Source organism: Lissotriton vulgaris, chromosome 4_1 (genome assembly GCF_964263255.1).
Source record: "Lissotriton vulgaris chromosome 4_1, aLisVul1.2, whole genome shotgun sequence".
In the NCBI taxonomy this organism is placed as follows: domain Eukaryota; kingdom Metazoa; phylum Chordata; class Amphibia; order Caudata; family Salamandridae; genus Lissotriton; species Lissotriton vulgaris.
The window spans coordinates 547,376,744-547,396,176 of NC_141691.1; the positions used below are offsets into that span (position 1 = coordinate 547,376,744).

General features: G+C 41.5%; 1 protein-coding gene across 2 annotated transcripts in view; it reads right to left on the reverse strand.

The window, feature by feature from the left end:
* The window catches only part of LOC147722229 (biliverdin reductase A-like), a 279,271-nt gene that overhangs the window by 207,865 nt on the left and 51,973 nt on the right, over nt 1-19,433 (reverse strand). The window contains exon 1 of one of the 2 annotated variants that reach the window (XM_086966810.1): nt 444-591. The exons of the other annotated variant lie outside the window; for it this stretch is intronic. Coding sequence (XP_086822936.1) covers nt 444-499 — 56 coding nt within the window. The 5' untranslated portion in view covers nt 500-591. Of the gene's footprint in view, nt 1-443; nt 592-19,433 lie in introns of those variants that run through there. 2 annotated transcript variants of the gene reach the window in all.

Here is a 19,433-nt window from a genome sequence, read left to right on the forward strand (position 1 = left end):
AATGTTAGGAGTTTTCTTCCTAAAAATGTTGTTGACTTACTGTTTTGTATGAAAAAAGTAACTATGCTTTAACTTAAGAATTCTCATACTTACCTGTAAGTGACCAACTCTAGTGTATGATATCTCGGCATATTACCTCAAGTACTCAAGTAATCCAAGAGTATTCAACAGTAATCTTACTATATTTTGAATTGTTTTAACCCCTTTCATGCTGATGACGAACCCCAGCCGTCATGCACTACGGTGCTCGTGTGCTGATGACGGCTGGGGTTTGTCACGGCCCGCCCCTGTTCGTGCTGTTTACAGCACACCAGGGGAATCGCGGCCGCATGGAAAGGGTTAAAAGTAATAGAAACCTATAAACAATTCCAATTCAATCCACAATTGCATTTCTGTGTACAGCCTTGCATTTGAAATTATATTTTATCTACCCATACCAATACCTGAATAAACTTTTTCGCACAAGGGTTGAGGCAAAGAAACCTGCACTTGTTAACATCTGTGGCTGAACGTATGGCGATGGTGCTCAAGAAACCAAGGAACACAACCCTGTCTTTTCCTTCATGGGCAGAGCCCAAACTTTAAAACACAAGATATGGAATCAGCACCCATCAAAAAGTATCTTCAGCATCAGCAGTCTATAATGTCTTTCAGTCAATCAAAAAGATGAATCCCATAATAAACAGGTCCGGACTTGAATGATGTTTCTCTTTCAATTCTTTATTATGATGATCCAAAGCAGATTAAAAGATCCAATTTTACAAATGATTTTTTTCTTTTTTAGCCAACGTGTTTCGTCTCAGGAATAAGACTTCTTCAGGCCTAAAGATAAAACATAGAATATTTACACACCCATAAATATATACAAAGACTATTTACAAAAAAGGATAAAACAACAGACACATCACAAACTATTTAAAGACAATTAAGATCAGTCCGAGTTAGTTGAAACTAGGAAATAAAGTCTATATTTTAGTTTTTAAATTCTAGAAGCAAAACAAGTGTCCATTCATTTGAATTGTAGCGATTCGGAAGGCAGACAATTTTTTGAAACTTTATTAAGTAAGTCATGGTAGACAACAGAGAAAAGGGTCTACAAAAGGAGAGAAGTCGGTCACATCGAATCTCATTCGACTATTAAAAATTGTTAGAAAGAAGCATCAATATAAACATACCTCATAGAGCTGTCTTTATAAAACTAATGCAAAACAGGATGGTTCCTTTATTCAAAGCAGATATTTAGGTAATCTGGAGACACATGAAGTATATTACATTAATGGCTGTTGCTATTGCACATGTTACAATACTGTTTAGATATGCCAGTTCCACATTGAAGCAGTAAATACAAATTTATAATCTGCGAGCATATGAACTTTGTGGCATGAAAAAACCATATAGGAAAATACGGAGACAGTCAATATGTATTACGTATAATTAAGAATTCCCTACAGAGCAATTTAATAGATGGAAGAAATTCCCAAAAATATAGAAGGTAATAACAAGATTGGTCCTGATCCGGGCCTTATAATAAGAATTGCCGCTCGTAATATCCAATGCCTAATGGCAACTTTCAATGTGAAGGATCATATTGTGTTATTAGGTGAGGATAAAATTCAAAACCATGTGGTGCAATACTTCATGCTCTGTATTTATGAAATACTCCAATAAACAAGTGCTCGAAAATCTGGAAAGTACCTGTCAATTCCATTCTGTGTCTTGAAATAACTGTTAAAAGGACAAGAAGAATAAGTGACAAGACTTATTATTTCGCCTAAAAGTTCGATTTTCCATAATGAGCAAACAAATCTAGTATGGAGGCAAAGTTATAATGCCCGAGAAATATCTATTTATAAAAATCCTATATCTGACAGTGTTCGATTTTCCACAATGAGAAAATAAATCTAGTATGGAGGCAAAGTTGTAATGCCCGAGAGATATCTATTTGTAAAAAATTATATATCTGACAGTGTTGGGAGATCCTTCAAATAGACCCGCATACCCACTTCAGTCAAAATACAATATTTCTATCACTCTCTTAGTCCATATAACAACACAAAAACCCAACAGTGATCTGCAGTCCAAATGAGATATTTGTATCCCTTTCTTTGTACATCAACACGTTGCTCGAGCAAATGAGGCAATTGGTGAGACATCTTGGAGTGTCTTTAAACACTGAAGACCAAAATATAAACGTCTCAATCCACACAAAGTGTGCTCAACTATAAGAAAAACAAAAAATCTTAAGAGGGGCAAGGACAATGATAATAAGATGTAAATAAGATTATCCTGTAATGGACAGCATTGAAGGCATTTGTAATGCGCCTAAGAGCAAACAAAGCCTGTCCCAAAAAAACGAGCAGAGCCTACGGCCAAACTTACCGAGAAAGGCATGGTAGCCAGGAGCATAACGATCATCGAAGGTAGAGCAGCACCAGAATAAGGGCTGAAAGACCAATACCTTTTATACACAACATAATTGGATAATAAGACACACCTGAATCCACTACTGGATACGCGTAAGATGACCTGGAAGTATATCGTTGCCATGGCAGCGATCTGGCAAACTTGTTGTCCATCTTGTAGTGTGTATTTCCAAATGTCAAGGTTATCCGAATCCCGTTTAAATATTTGTGATTTATTATTATGTTAAAAAAAGATAGTATTTATTCAAACAGAATAAATGTCACATTAAACAATTCATATTGGTAAGTCTAAAAATTGAAAAAGCATTGCGAGATTGACTGCACAGCTATGTATTAACCCTCTTTGTGTTGTGAATTCCTTGATAGAATCTCATGAAATGGCGTGTATTTTTGAAATACCGTGGGTTAAAAACAGCTTTATATTACATGCCCTTAATATCAGGTATCAGATCTCATACATCCACTTCAAAGTTAAGTGTTGTCATGACAATTAACGAAAAAACCATGTCGGCCATCTTGAACTGCCTAAAGTTAGGGGATCAATATGCGTACAAAGTGAAAAGATATTCAAATAATGTGTCCCAGAAAAACACTCCCCATTTGTCCAAGAGGAGACCAGACATAACTGACATGCACTATGTTATAACGCTTGCGTGTTCTCAAGCAGAAGCATCACTAGTTGTCATGCCAATACGACGCAAAAATGCGTTGGCCATCTTTAACTATGCAGATACGGAAGAAAAACCGCGTAAGACAGCAAACATATTGTTCTGGGACTACTTGATGTGTTCTTTCAAAAAGCAAAAAACAGTATTATAGAATTATTAAGTGAATGAGAAAAAACTCAATATAAGATAGAAATAGCAAGAATAATATGAAGGCATATAAGTAGAAGAGAATACATAGTGCGTTGTAACAGCACTTAACAAATGACATCATATAATAATCACTAGTCACATACGTTATAGTCATCACTGACAACTTCTTTAAGCACACAAGATTTCATAAGCCATCTTATAATAAAACAGTCATGATAAACAATACTCAAACAGAAACACAACAAACTGCGATTGGGACAAATCAAAATGGAAACAGACAATTTCATAAAGGAATTAGTTACCCAACAGATGTCATAAAGAATATTGCAGCATAGGTGGTCAATTCTATCTGCATTAGACAAATGATGTATGCAATGTTATTCCTGAACACATAAATTGTTAGTCGCAAACATCCGATACTCAGGCAAGTAATATAAATCAGCATTGAACAAATGATATCAACGATGTCATCATCAACAGCATAAGTTGAAACAATCACTATCAACATTAATAAATATACAAGAATAATTTTTTTTTTAAATGTGACAAATACATTGATATTAGCGATATCATCATTAGTAGCATAAGTTGTGATGATCACTATCAACATTAATAAACACAAAAAGAAATATGTCGAATACATTGAATACAAATTAATTCTCAACATGACTAAGTCACAAACCCTACTTCTCTTAGGCCTCAAAGATGAATGAATTAAAATAGCAAACAGTACTACTACTAAATGTACAGTGAAGACTTTTAATGTACACATATTCACAGAAAATGATGAAATTCATTATTTTGATTTAGCCAATACTGTACACTCCTCAAGCGACAAATCCATATTGATTCTAATTGTCTGAGGTCACATTCTCTGTTTCCACCTCTAACACTTGCTTTCAAGTGATCAATCGCATGAAATTCTACCGTTCTTTCATCAGAGTGCTCTATACAGATATGATTCGCCATGGGATATTTTAAATCACCATTTTTGATAGCTCTTAAGTGTTCTTGTACACGTATTTTTAGATATCGAATACTACTACCTACATATGTCTTCCCACATGAACATTGCAATACATATATGGTAAACGTTGTATTACAATTGATGAACTCCTTGATCTCAAAGCGTTTGGAACCATTGTATGAAAATTTAGTAGTCTTATTCCTCTCAAATTTACAAATACAACACCCCTACATACAAAAAAGCCTTTGGGTTTTTCAGGAAGCCAAGTTGTATTACGAGGGATTGACCTAACATAGCTTGGACATAATGTGTTTTTTAAGGTGGACCCTCTCTTATAGACTATCTTGGGTCTAGCAGATACAATACCATTTGGAATGCTTTCTGACTTGAGGAGATGCCAGTTCTTGCGAAGTATATTAAATATGTGACTACTGTAAGAGTTATATTTGGTGATAAAAGGTACCTGTGCCCATTGTGCTCGGCTGGCTTTCTTGGCTTTTGAGGAACTCAAAATTCGTGCTCTATCCAAAGCACGTGCCCGCATTTCAGCTTTGTCCAGGCAATCAGTATCATATCCCCTTCGTTTGAAATTTTGTTTAATTTGGGATACATTTTTAGAGAAATCACAGTCTCTGCTGCAATTGCGCCTTGTGCGCACCATTTCCCCATAGGGGATTGCTTTAATAGTTGACTGAGGATGTGCGCTGGGCGCATGCAGCACACTATTGCATGCCTTGGGTTTCTTAAACACATCACTGTGAATTTTTTCAAAATGGACATACAATTTTAGGTCCAAGAAATCTATTTCTTTGGCAGAATATTTGATGATCAGTTTAACATGGAAATCATTCTCATTTAAATATTCAAAAGAGGCCATAAGATCTCTCACTGGCCCATTCCCTATTAGAATGATGTCATCAATATAGTGAGCATAGAATATTATTTGGTCACACCAAGTTTTAGCTCTTGGACCCAAGGCATGCTCCACCTCAAACAGCCCCATAAAGAGATTTGCGTAGGATGGAGCGAACCTGGAACCCATAGCCGTACCATGTTTTTGTATGAACCAGTCACCATTACTCAGAAAAGCATTTTTCATTAGGATTAGCTCAGCCATTTCTAATAACATGAAAGTGTGTTCTAATCTGTTACAGACACGTTTAAACAAGAAATGCTTGAACGCATGTATGCCTTGTTTTTGTTGGATGCAGGTGTATAGGCATTCGACATCCATCGTAACAAACAATAGCTGGGTATCCTGCCAGATGAAATCCTCTAGTTTGCAAAGCAGATCACCACTATCTCGTAGATAGGATAGGAGATTTTGTACATAAGGTTTAATGAAGGCATCGACAAACTCCGAAAGGTGCTCTGTAGGTCCACCATTACTGGAAATAATGGGTCTTCCGGGGGAAAAAATACCCCCTTTGTGGATTTTAGGCAAAATGTACAGACACGGAAATCTGGAATGATGTGCTTGTACATAACGGTATTCATGATCAGATAGTAAACATGATTCATGCCACTCATAAAGTTTTCCATTAATTAGGGTCTCTATTTTAGATGTAGGATTCTGGTTCAATTTTTCATAACACTCCAGGTCCGATAATTGTCTATTGATTTCCTCATGATAATCATTTTTGTTCATGAGAACAATGCTGCCTCCTTTATTACTAAGTTTTCATCATTCTTGAGAGCAGTAAGTAAAGTCCAATCAGTTTTGGATATGTTGGTCTGGTGTTTGCATCTCTGAGTTTTTAGATGATCATCCTCAAGTTTGTAAATATCTAGGCTTACTCTGTTAAAGAACTCATCAACAACGGAGTCCTTAGTTTGTGGGGCATAAATTTGGACGCCGTACGCAGACCACTATTGGTACTACAGTCCTCATAGATCCCCAGCATGTTCGTAAATTCGATAACATTACCAATTTCGTCCTCATCATAAAGGGTGGCTAACATGTGAGAATGGTGAACATCGTTAATGCTGGGTACATCCAAAATAGGGGTAGACTTAGACACAGGAGGCACTGGCGGATGTTCAGCAAAAAAAAAATATTTTTAATTTTCTTGTGAACTTGAAAAGATCAACATGTACGTCATCAAAATTACATTTATTGGTTGGACAAAAATATAGTCCTTTGCATAATACATTTCTTTCATCATCAGTCAATACCCTAGTTGGAAAATTGACAACACTGATGTCATTTACAATAGAATTTCCATCCAATATGGTTTCCAAACAATTACCTATATCTTGTTATTACCTTCTATATTTTTGGGAATTTCTTCCATCTATTAAATTGCTCTGTAGGGAATTCTTAATTATACGTAATACATATTGACTGTCTCCGTATTTTCCTATATGGTTTTTTCATGCCACAAAGTTCATATGCTCGCAGATTATAAATTTGTATTTACTGTTCCAATGTGGAACTGGCATATCTAAACAGTATTGTAACAGGTGGAATAGCAACAGCCATTAATGTAATATACTTCATGTGTCTCTCCAGATTACCTAAATATCTGCTTTGAATAAAGGAACCCTCCTGTTTTGCATTAGTTTTATAAAGACAGCACTATGAGGTATGTTTATATTGATGCTTCTTTCTAACTATTTTTAATAGTTGAATGAGATTCGATGTGACTGACTTCTCTCTTTTTGTAGACCCTTTTCTCTGTTGTCTACCATGACTTACTTAATTAAGTTTAAAAAAATTGTCTGCCTTCCGAATCGCTACAATTTAAATGAATGGACACTCGTTTTGCTTCTAGAATTTAAAAACTAAAATATAGACTTTATTTCCTAGTTTTAACAACTCGGACTGATCTTAATTGTCTTTAAATATTTTGTGACGTGTGTTGTTTTATTCTTTTTTGTAAATAGTCTTTTGTATATATTTATGGGTGTGTAATTATTCCATACCAATACCTGCTTGGTTCTAGTAAATAAAACTTGAGTATTTTTTTTATATATATACCCAATTGGTCTGGATTTAGTCTGAGTGTGTGTCTTCAGTCTTGATTGAGTGAATACAATAAATGCTTAACACATCCTCTGGATAAGCCTAAATGCTCGCCCACACTACCATAAAGAGAGCTGTTGGTACCTACCTAATGTGGACTCTGCTATACCAATGGGGACTCCCTGGACTCTGTGCACACCATACCGTACTTTGGAATAGCATATACATAGCCAGCTTCCTACATCTCTCAGCTCAGATACTGAAACATCAGAAAACAAGCAGCCTCGCAAACAAACTTTTATTTTCTTCATAATGCACTTTCTTCCACAGGCAGCGTCTGAGACTGTGACGTATATTCATTTTAATTTTAGCAATGGTCATTCCAGTCTGGTTATGGAAATACTTTATAAAATAAAAAATAACTACCATAAACCTGCAAATAATCCCTTTGTGGATAAAAATTGGCCCCTGTGTTACATCGAGCTCGTCTGAGTGCTCTCTGTCTACTCGGGTCAGCTTGGAATGTATGACATAAGATTGAATGCTGTGGGACTGCACATGCAGAGCTACATGGACCATTAAGAGAAGAAGGTTGAACAGAGAGGTTGTGTGGCATCTGGCATGGCTCCTTGTACAGCATCGAGTATAGACCAACTATAGCCAGAGACCCCTATAAAAATTGTACAGTTGTAAAATGACCTTTAAGGAAGTGGGGCACAAGAGAGAAAACAAGCATTGACAAAGCTTAAAGGCTTGGCTTTTATTTTCACTTACAAGCCAGATCTCTTGGCTTTGCCAAAGCTTGACTCGATCTGGCAGGAAGGAAAGGACTCAAGATAAGTAGTAAATGTTTCCCTCCTATACGATAACTGCAGAGGGAAAGATTAACTGGAAAGAGACTAACACTCTGCTATGCATCATTCTTCCTGCTTGGGGTCATCAGTACCGATCACAAATTCTGTTAAAGCCGGTATCCAAGAAGGATATATCACAATTTTTCAGTATAAGGCTACACCAGAAGTAAAACCATAATAAGAGAACACAGTTTTAAACAATTAAAAATATCATGTTCCATGCATAAAAAAACTATTTTCGCCAGCAGCTCCTTCACCCACAAAATGCATCACCTCAGACTATAAAGCACTGGAAAATTACTGAATGTCTGTCTTCTTTTCCACTCTGCAACACTGTAAACTCTGAACAGGCTCCATTTGCTCCTGGGTCAGGTAAGAGCCTGGTCAGCCAACCGAGGGACAGCATGTCAGGGAAGTGATATGTCACGCAAGCAGCACCTTGGGGCCGGAGAGGGAACAGCGCCAGAGAGGCCCTAGGGGTAAATGGCTCGGACACTGGGAACAGGTCCAGTCATACGCAGCCTCCAGTCCCCTGGAGCGCTTTCTGAATACCTCTATGACCAGGGCGCCATTTGAGGCCAGAAGGAGATCACTGTAGCGGTGGACTCTGGGGTAGATCATGAACCATACTCAGCCAGACAAACGGTGGCAGTTGCCCTGATAACATCTAGGCTGGACTACTGTAACAGCCTTTACACGGAAACCAACAAAGCAGTCGTGCATAAGCTGCAGATGTTCCAGCATGCAGCTGCCCGGCTGGTATTGAGGTGGCCCAGGAAATCCTCTGCCACAGCTGCATTGGATGTCCTTCACTGGCTACCAATTCATAAACGTGTTTTGTTTAAGGTCCTAATCATTACTTTTAGGGCCTTTAACTCATGAGGTCCTAAATATCTCCAAACTGGTTTCAAATGCTATTTCCCGTCCCATAATCTAAGATCATCCAATGCAAATTTGCTGACCATTCCAACCTTTAGACTGATCTCAAAGGGAGGGAAATCTTTGGCAGTCATAGGATCTAAGGCTTGGAATCAACTCCCACCCCATCTCTGCCAAATTGCATCCAAATCGGTTTTTAGGAAGGCACTTAAGACCTGGATTTAAGGTGCACCTGACACACTGTGTAAAGCTCTGATCTGAATGCCTTATCTCCTCTCATAGGAGCAGTAAACCAGTGTCCTTCACCATCCCCGGTGTTCCGTTTCAGCACCAAGATGCTCCTTAGAGTGATAGCTGCACTATATAAGACCCCATTTACATTACATGCAGAAGATGTCAATGCCATTGTGGAGCATGTGGTCCTGGCCCCTTAACGCTCCCCAGTCCCCACTCTGGATTGACTACAGCAGAGAGGAAGCAGGCAGACAGAGGACGCAGGCTCTTCTGCTGCACAACTGGCATGCTGCTGTCTTTTATCTGCTTAATAATGGAAAAGATGTCGAGGCCTAGTTATGGACATCATCTTAGAAATAGGTCCTCTAATAAAATTCACAAACAGAAAAACAATAGTTTATTGTCCTAGAGTCCTACGCACGTCACTTTGGGACAGGCAATAACTAAAATAATATAGAGTTTGGCACAGTGTTACCAGCTTTTGTGCTAATACAATTCGACATCCAGGGCAATGGGCGGTGTCATACCATATTGTTATTGGTAAGTCACTATATACATATCTTGGCAATCACATATGCATGTGCATGTTAGCACTGTGCTTCATGCACCGTTTCACAGAGTGCTCCTAATGTTGGTGCCCTCTTCTGCCACTAAAGTAAACAGCATTATCAAAGTAGCTGTGTGCCTGTAGATGTGAGGAACAGATTCCATCAAAAACACTAAGTACTTTTGGACTCCTCACCAATACTGTACTGAAAAATGTAAATATCCTTGAAATGCTTGGACTGGACAAGCCAAGGCATGAAGGGACCTCACCCAAGCATGCACATCGCTGAAGTAGACTATCCCAAAGCCCCTCTCTTTGAATGATATGTTGTATGTTATGCCTTGTGATAACACGGGGTTGATAAAACAACAAAAGATATATTTAGCCAGATCCAAGAAAATCAGACTTCACTGTGTTTGCTTATGCCAGAATAAGACCCATTCGAGCTGTGTATGCTTTAAAACCTTGCACAGAAGAAATTAAACACCTCACATATCTAATGAGTAATGGACCTCCCTATACTCCTCTCCCACCAGCTAAAACTGATATGACAGTTACATTTGCATCAACCACTGAGCATGTTCCTGCTCCTGTCCCTCTATAACACAGAAAATGTTTGTAGGGTACTACCTAATGCTCTTTTCCACTTGTAACACCTGCAGTGGTTTATAATTGCTGTGTAGTTGATTAAAACCTTCCATAAATTGTAAGGCCTAATTTGCAACAAAATGCACTCTCCAACAGCATCGGGGAACAGATTAATACTGGTGGTGGTGGATAATGCCACCAGGTACCCTGAAGCAATTCTTCCTAGGATTTCTACTGCTCCTGCAGTGCCTAGGGCCTTCATTGGTTTTCTTTACCATATTGGGTTTCCCTAAGGAGGCTGTGTCAGACAGAGGTACAAACTTCATGTCTGGATACTTAAAACACTTGAGGGCTGAAATATACGTTTACTACCACATATCACCCACAAACAAATATTTTAGTTGAGAGGTTCAAAAAAACCATGAAAGGTATGATTGGTGGACTCCCTGAAAAAACTTAGAAAGAGATGAGATGTCTTACTGCCATGACGGCTTTTCACCTACAAGGAAGAACCACTAAAGGGATCAGGTTTTTCCCCTTTGAACTTCTGTTTGGTCAACTTGTAAGGGGACCATTGTGTCTGGTGAAGGAAAGTTGGGAGCGATCTCTCAAACAGCCTAACCAAGACATAGTGGAACATATACTTGGTCTTTGTTTCAGAATGACCAAGTACATGGAAAAAGCATCCTCTGTAAGTCCCTAGCAAGTGGTACCTCTGGTACCTAGAGCATAGGTACTAAAGAGGAACCCTAAAAGCGGAAGCATATCTTGTGCCACTCTAAGGGATCCAGCACCAAACGTATGCAGACTGCCACTGTAGGCTGCGTGACAAAGACTCTAAATAGTGAAAACACAACATGGCACACACCCTGTGTGCCATGTCCCCTAACACTGCATGTAATATTTGTAAGTTAACCCCTACAACAGGCCTTACAGCCCTAAGGCAGAGTGCATTATTTTACATGTGAGGACATATCTGCATGAGCATATATGCCTTTGTGCTGGCCAAGTTCAATTACTGACGGTAGAAGTGAACAAGGAAGCCATCTTAACGTAGGTACTGGGCACTGATTTCTTTATTTATTTGTCTTCTTAAGTGCCCGAATCGCCCCCAAAGGGGTAGCCCCGCACTACAGAGTTAGCTACAGAGTCAGCGGAGGGAATCAGAAGAGCTCGGTTTTCAAAAACCTGTAGAATTGCAGATAGTTTGTGCATTCGCAGAGGTGTAATGGGAGTTGATTCTAGAAGGAGAAAGCCAGATGAAAAAAGGCCTTATCCATTATGTGGGATTTCTTGACATAGGGAACTGAGAGGAGTGATTTAGAACAAATGTATGACGTTACAACGCTGGCTATTACAACGCCTGCCTTTACAACGCGGTTTTTACATCGCATACCTTTACAACGCATAGCGCTTAGAGGTGCTGGATAGTGAAAAGTTTAATTTTCTATTCCAACTCCAGCCCCCGTGGACACTAAGGAAGGTGTTGGATAGAAAATTAAACTTTTTCCCTATCCTAGAGCGCCCCCCAGCGCAATGCGTTGGAATGGTTTGCATTGTAATGACCGCGTTGTAACGGTAGTGCGTTGTAAAAGTTTCGTTGTAAAGGGTGTTTACCATTTAGAACTAGATCGAAGGGTTCAGTTAGGCTGGTATCGTATGAGTCGGTCGTCAAGCTAGCTTGGGGCGTTTCCGTGTAGTGCCTTGTGTACTATGCAGTGGATTTAAAAACAAATCAGTTTGCGGATAGGCAACCAATGTAGTCCCAGGACTAGGGGCAAGGAGGTGGTCCTGGCAGGTGAGTTAGAGACTAGTCGAGCAGCAGTGTTTTGGACCACTTGGAGTCTGTTAAGAGAGGATTTGTTGGCTGAGATCAAGAGGGCATTGCAATAGTCAAGGCGACTCATCACAAGTGCCTGAAGTAGAGTCATAGGGAGGAAAGGAAAAACCTTCCTCAGTAGGCTTAACGTGTGGAAACAGGAGCTCACGGTGGTAGTAACTTGTTCTTTCATAGTGAGTTTCTGGTCTTACGGGATCGGTACATGACCATGGTTAGTTGGCCACCATACCGGGGCCAGCATAGGGGCGCTTCTCCAAAGAGCATAATTTCGGTTTTACTAGCATTTAGCTGGAGGAAGTTGTTCCTCATCCAGTCCGAGATGGCTGTCAGAGAAGGCAGACTGAGCATTGATAGAATTTTTGTCAAATGAAATTAGGAGCTGGGTGTCATCAGCGTATGAAATGGGGATAAAGCCCAGATTCCTAAGGAGATAAATGTTAAACAGCGTGGGACTAAGGCAGGATCCTTGGGGCACACCTTTGGTCAACTCTGATGTTGGGGAGTGGAAGGTGCCTAGATTGGCAGTTTGGATATGATGTGTTAGGAAGTTTAACAGCCATTGAAAGGCAAGCTTTTGGAAAACATCATTTCTTAATCTGGTTAGTAGGATGGAATGGGATATTGTGTCAAACTCTGCTGGCAAATCCAGCAGCACCAATAATGGTGCCTTTCCATTGTCCAGGAAGCGCCTAAGGTTGTCTGTGACTGCAATAAGTGCTGACTCCGTACTGAACTTGGGACGAAAACCGGCTGCGAGGGGTCAACACCTTCTGTTACTTCCATGAATTCTGAGAGGTATTTATTAGCATCCTTCTCCAGAAGTTTACTCAGATAGGGTAACAGGGAGATAGGAAGGTAGTTAGACATATATTCTGGAGGAGCATTGGATTTCTTTCCAGTATGAATTATTTGGGCAACCTTCCATCCGGGAGGTAGTTTGCCCTCAGTCAGGGAGGAGTTGAGAATAGGGCAAATCAAGGGTGACAGCTGTTTGTGGAGTAATGAGGATACCTGAGCAGGTAGGGTATCCTGAGGGGAGCCCGATTTTACTGTTTTCATTAAGGACTCTACTGTGTCAGTTATAAGAGGGGGGAAGCAGTTCAAGGAATTAGCATAGTGGGAGTGTGGGGGGGTTAGGGGTGGTGGTGGTGTCTTTCTGAGGGTCCTTATCCATGGTGATACTATTGTAAATGTTCTCAATCTTCTGAATAAAGTGGTTAGCCATCTTATCACAGAGGTCTTGTGTTGGGGTTGCTTCGTTATGACAAGCCTTAGGGTTTGTGAAAGAGTTAAGATTGTGGTAGAGTTCTTTGGGGGATTTTCCTGCCTGATTCAGTTTCGACTCGATGTGGGTTTTGTGAGCTTTCTTCAGATTTCTTATAGACTTATTTTTCATTTAGGTCTTGTGAGAGACAACAGTGTCTTTCACATTTTTTGCAATGGCTTTTTTCTTCCCTTAGATTGGGAGCGAACCATGTCGCTTAGGATCTGTTAAATGTAGTGGAAGGGTTTGAGTGGGGCCTGTTGATGTAATGTGGTGTTAATTAGAATGTTATAGTTGGCCAAATCCTCTTCGATGTTTTTTGGCGGTTGAATTCAATATTAGTGGGTAGGACTGTTGCAAAAACGTTGGGCGTGATTTCATGCCATTGTCTTCTAAGACTGCGGGAGGGTGTAATAGGAGTGGAGGTGACCCGTACGTCTTTAGGTGAAAGCAAAGAAGAGATTGGTCAGTCCAAGTGAGAGGGCATGGGGCCGCACAGCAGATGTTTGGGGAGGTAGTCAGAATGAGGTCTAAGGTGTGTCCTGCCAGATGGGTAGGGCCAGTATTAATCTGCTCTAGTCCTAAAGTGGCTAAATCCGTCAGGAGCTTGATGACATCTACATTGAAGGAGACTTCACCATGGACGTTAAAATCTCCGAGTAGTGAAAAATTCTTGGGGAGATAATGTGAGGGGCAATAGGCTCCATGAGTTGAAGCGAGAAATTCAGGAGGGAGCCAGGCGGCAGATAAACAAGTGAACCTTTCCAACAGTGATGGGATTGGGAGTCAATTCTAAAAATCAAGTTTCTAGTTTACTGTCACTGCTATGCTCTATAGTAGTGACCTTTGTTTGGTGGGGGCCCGGGTGGGCTCCTAGCATCCCACGGGGGAACCTTCATGGGGTGCGCGGTGGCACACCCCGACTTTATTTCTCCTGGGGGCAGCCCCCAGGCCCTGAACCACCCAGGGGCATCTCTGAGACTGGCAGCAGAGCCCCACGTGCTTCGCCGTTGGTCTTCTTAGGGGTCAAAGGTCACCTACCTCCTGGGGGCCATATCTCAGCTCCTGGGGGTCTGATCTGCTCCATTTTTGCATCTTCCTGCTCCTGGTGGCGCCCCACGCCACTGGGCGCAATCTCTTTTGTCAGCTGGGCCTCTCAGAGGGGGTATTCAGCAGGGAGCGGTCTTCACTGGCTCCCTGCGCCACCCTTTTCCCTGTCTCTCCCCCTGCGCCTCTCTTTTGCTTGCGCAGAGGCCCCTGCTTCTGCGCACTGGTCCTGGACTCTTCCACTGGCGCAGTTCAGGGCCCTGCGGGGCAGTCAGGGGGTTCCTCCTTCCAACTGCCCATTGCCAGGCTCCAGCACCTCCTGCTTCAGCAGACCTGACCCCAGAGAGAGCTTCTCTTCCTGTGCAAGCACTTTTTAAAAGTTGAGTAGGGGGCTGGCCGGAAGTATCTGTTGGTCTTGTCCAGCCTCTGGGTTTGTTCAAAATGGCGTCATCCAGGGTCTCTTGTCACTTGGTCTCTGAAAAAGCCCCTTCCCCCCTAGCTGCCTTCCCTCCTTGGTGCAGCATGGTGTCTGGCACCCAGTGATAGCTGCTGATGGATGAGCCTGTAGCCCCACCCATCTTCTCGTTGTGGAGAGGAGGCCTTAGCTTGTGAAAGAAAGGTTATCAGTCCATCCAGCTGAGGTCAGCCCTCAGCCAGGCCCTGGTTATGACTGAGTCAGAGAAATGTGACATTTCTGGATGACCCAAAAGCAGTACAAATATGACTTTGGACTCTGCAGAATACTTCTTTTCACATGCGCCACAAGGGGACTTTAGTGCATGTCTGGAATCTGTAGGCCTTATGGAAGTTACTCTAGCTCGGGCTCCACATCCCCATAGGGGAATAATGAAGTGAAAAACAGTAAACACACTGACTTTCCCTGGCATGTTTCTTCCCAGTGTATAAAGCCTTTTCCATGTCACCACCCATGCTGCATAAGTCCTGCCACATCAGTCTAACTGCACTTGCTCTTTGGCTACGCACGATAGGAATCTCTCCTGCGCAGCCCCTACAGGTGTGCACACGCATGTACACATGTGTCTGCATATAACCAGCCTGGTGTCCCTTACTCCATCTGCTGTGCAGTGGCCTGGTCAAGACAGGGGTATACCAGTAAAATCCCCATGCAGTCTCTTACATCCTGAGTTCACTGTGGGTGAGTCCCAACTTATGAGGCTCCCCCACAGTAAAAGCTTAACAATTGGGTGCTCTAAAGGTGAAAAATCCGGGCGGCCCTTAGTGTCAGAACCACCTTCTAACACCTTCATAGAATCCTTGTGCAGTATAGCTATGCCTCCACCCATATTAAGCTCCCTATCGCATTTGTGAATGTGGTAGACTTTTGTGGATTGCCACTGTGATGGCAGGGGTGAAGCTGGGGTAAAGCCAAGTTTTTGTTAGGAAACAGATATCTGAGTCCTGGTGAAAGCTGATCCCAGATTTCAATGGCATGTTTGAGAAGCAATCTGACATTTACCAAAAAGCAATACCAGTTTCGGATTGTAGTGCAGAGGGGGTGGTTGGTGGGGAGAAGGTGAGCATTGGGAATCACCTGGAGTATTCTTTAATCGTGGTGTAGCTCATGGAATTGGCCCGTAATAGTCCTCATCAAAATGATTTTCCCAGGGCCATAATGGCTTCACTGAAACCTATGGTGTTAGATATCACACACCTCATGTTAATAAACCCACACTGATTCCAGTGATGGATTTATTAATACGTGCACCCAGAGTGTACCTCAGAGGTACCCCCCGAAAACCTAGTGACCTCTATTGTGTTGGCTGACTGGTCCTGTCCAGCCTGCCACCAAGCAGGATGACTTGTAATCAGCAAATCAGGGCAGGAGGCTTTAAAGGTCTCCACTGCCTTTGATATGAGACCCTGGCTTCCCCCAGACAGAGGAAATGCCACCCTATGCCCAGGGCCCATTTGACACCAGCACAGGCAGGAAAATGAGCTAGTCAGGAGGTGTGTTCACCCTCAGGCTAGTACCACCCAAAAGTAGGGCCACCTAAAGTGAAGGTGGCTAGGAAAATTCCACCATTGTGGTTTTTGGTGGAATTAGGTGCACTGGTGCAGGGCTGTAGCCACTCCCAACTGAAGTGAGCATATAGAGAGTGTAGTCACCCTAAAGTTAGGTAGCCCATTTGCTACTACCTGACACTTCCTGTAAAAGCCCCAAATACAGTATTTAGGTGGCACCCCTGATGCTACAACTTCAGATTCAACAGACACAAAGAAGGAGTGGACAAACAAGATTGCTGACACAGAGCTGAGGAGCAATGACTGACTTGGCACCAACCGTGTCAGGCTGCCTGCTGCACACAACCTCATGGGGAAGCTGACTGGTCCTGTCACTGTGTAGACTTCAAGAAACCCAGAGATCTGCCAGTGCTTCGGAACTCGCCAAAGAAACACCCATGGAGAAAAGGAGATACTCCCCTGCAATTTTAGGCACCAATGAAGCAGGGCCCAGTTTACTGTCCTGCCGCTTACTGGGACTACCACAACAGCAGCCACCCAGGAAGAGGTCCCACAGGTCACATCCATCCTCCCTCCAAGTGTGGGGATGCCTGGACCGATTGGAGCAGCACAGCACCAATACCCAGCGTACAGGACCCCTTGTCCCCTTAACTGTGAGTGCCTCCCGCAGCACGGACCCAATGCCTAAAAGCACCGTTGCACCTTAGCCCCACAGTCTGAGTGGACTAACAGTATCCCTATGTGCCCGAGCAACTTAAGGACCAAGCACCTCTGTGGGTTCACCCACCTGGACAAGCACCCCAGTCTGAGCTTGCAGCCTTTTTCAACCAGATCGATCTCCATTGAAGTGAATGGGGCATCCGGTGCCGAAATACACCTCTACACTGGCCACCCTAGTGCCGTCCGTGGTGACCTGCTGGTGTTGCCTTGGACCTTGCTCCACGCTCACCTTAAGTCCAGGAGAAGAGTCCCGTAAGTCACTGACAAGTTCCCAAAAGCAGTATACGTTTTTTCCCATAGGATAAAACTACCGCTTCAGAAATTGCACCATGTGACCTTTTGAAATGTTTAAAAATGCATATCTCGAAAATTGCTCACCCGGTTTAGATGATCTTGGTATCTAAATTCATATATAAATCTGTGTTATTTTTGTGAGTTGGTGTTGGATTTCTTTATTGTGTGCCTTCGTGTGTGCAATAAATGCTCAGCACTACCAACTAATAAGCCTAACTGCCACACTACCATAAGAGAGAGCAATTGGGTTATCATTTGTGCCTCTGGAAACCAGCAGGGTTTGCCTGGACTTTTTACACAGTGTTCTTCGTTTTGGTCCACTATATAAATAGGCAGCTTCCTACACAGAGGAAGTGACTTATCACCATGCACCTTTATCGTATGTAATAACATGTAGTATTTTTCCTTACTTTAGTATATAGGCAAGAATACTTTGAATATTTGTATTCAAATTATTATAATTTGGTTCTTTCAAGAGTTTCATTGGTGAAGAGCATGAATTTACAACTGCAAGCAACATGAATGGGCACAGCTCGGTATTACTTTAGACCATCCATGCCTATAGATAGTGTTAAGGCATACTAAAATAATATAACATGCTTAATGAGGCCCATAGAGAAGGCATTCATGGTGACACTAGTGGGAAGAAACACAAACCTTTCACAAATAAAAAAAAGAGAGGAAGATTTTTTGAAGAACATTTGGAAGAAAGAAGATGTCAAGCAGTTGTGAACACACATTTGAAATTATGGGTGGTACATGGCACATTTTACAAGGAGATAGACAGTTATACCTGGAGTTTATTTCGTTTGTGGACAGGATGCTTATTTCCAATTGCCAGCTGAGTGGCAGTATATTTACTATTTAGCTTTATTATTTCCTAAAATAAATCATGTATATAGTATAGATGCTTTAACAATTACACCATCACATAGATATACACATAGAGTAGGTGATGGAATACAACTGGTTGAAGACAGTTTTGGTGCCTGCGTTGTAAGGAGAAACAACCCATCGAGGAGAAATAAAGAGGTTTCTCTTCGGTACGTCTCACCTGGGGAAGTGTAGGTTTTTGGAGCATTCCCAGGTCTACCACTCTGGGAATGTGTTAAATCCATGGATGATGTGTGGGAACACCAGCCTGGTGCATAGTAATGCAATGCAGCGATTTGCGCTGTCACATTACTAGAGATTTATGCAGCCGCTCACGGCCACGTAAGTAGGCCTTGCATGGCTTCATAATTCTCATTTGAAGTTGCGTCACTCTTGCGCCATGAATTGGCTTGTAAATATGCCCCACTTAGTGTTTTAGAAAATTGAGGCAAAGGAGTTTCTGTTATTAGAAATTGGTTGACAACCTTTGGAAAAGGGATCATTAGAGTAATATTTGTACCAACATTAGCTGTAGGAATTTGCATACTGGCTTTGTTTGCTATTTGCAAACTTTCTAAAATGTGCATTTAAAGATGAAAAGTAAGAGAAAGAGGCAGAAGAACGGAAAGCGAGTTTGCATTAAATGATAACCTTTGTGATGAATACAAGAAGGCAAAACAATAGAAGAGTTCGAAAAGAAGGTAGTGAGAATTAACTTTGAGGGTTCATTGAGCTGAAAGTGTGATTGTTAATGCAAGCATCCGATGAGAGATTGTAAAAACATATTTAAACATAAGAAAACAACGCTTGTTTTAAATAAATGTGCAAAGTTAATGTGCATGCTCCAACACGAATGATGTACTCGGAAAGCATAAAACTGTAAGCTGTTCGATTTGCTCGTACAAGGCCTCAAAGTGATTGAAGCAATGAGGATTGAAAAACAAGTTTGAATAGAAAATGCTGAATTCACATGAAAAGTTTCATTCTTGACCACTCCATAAACCTGTTTTCATGATAATTAATATGTTGCTTAAATAGTTTCAAGTATTCTCACACAATGTTTCTACTCATACAAAGACCACTGTTTACACATAAGTAAGTTTAGTCATTTAATGGAGTAATGAAGAGTTCATTCAA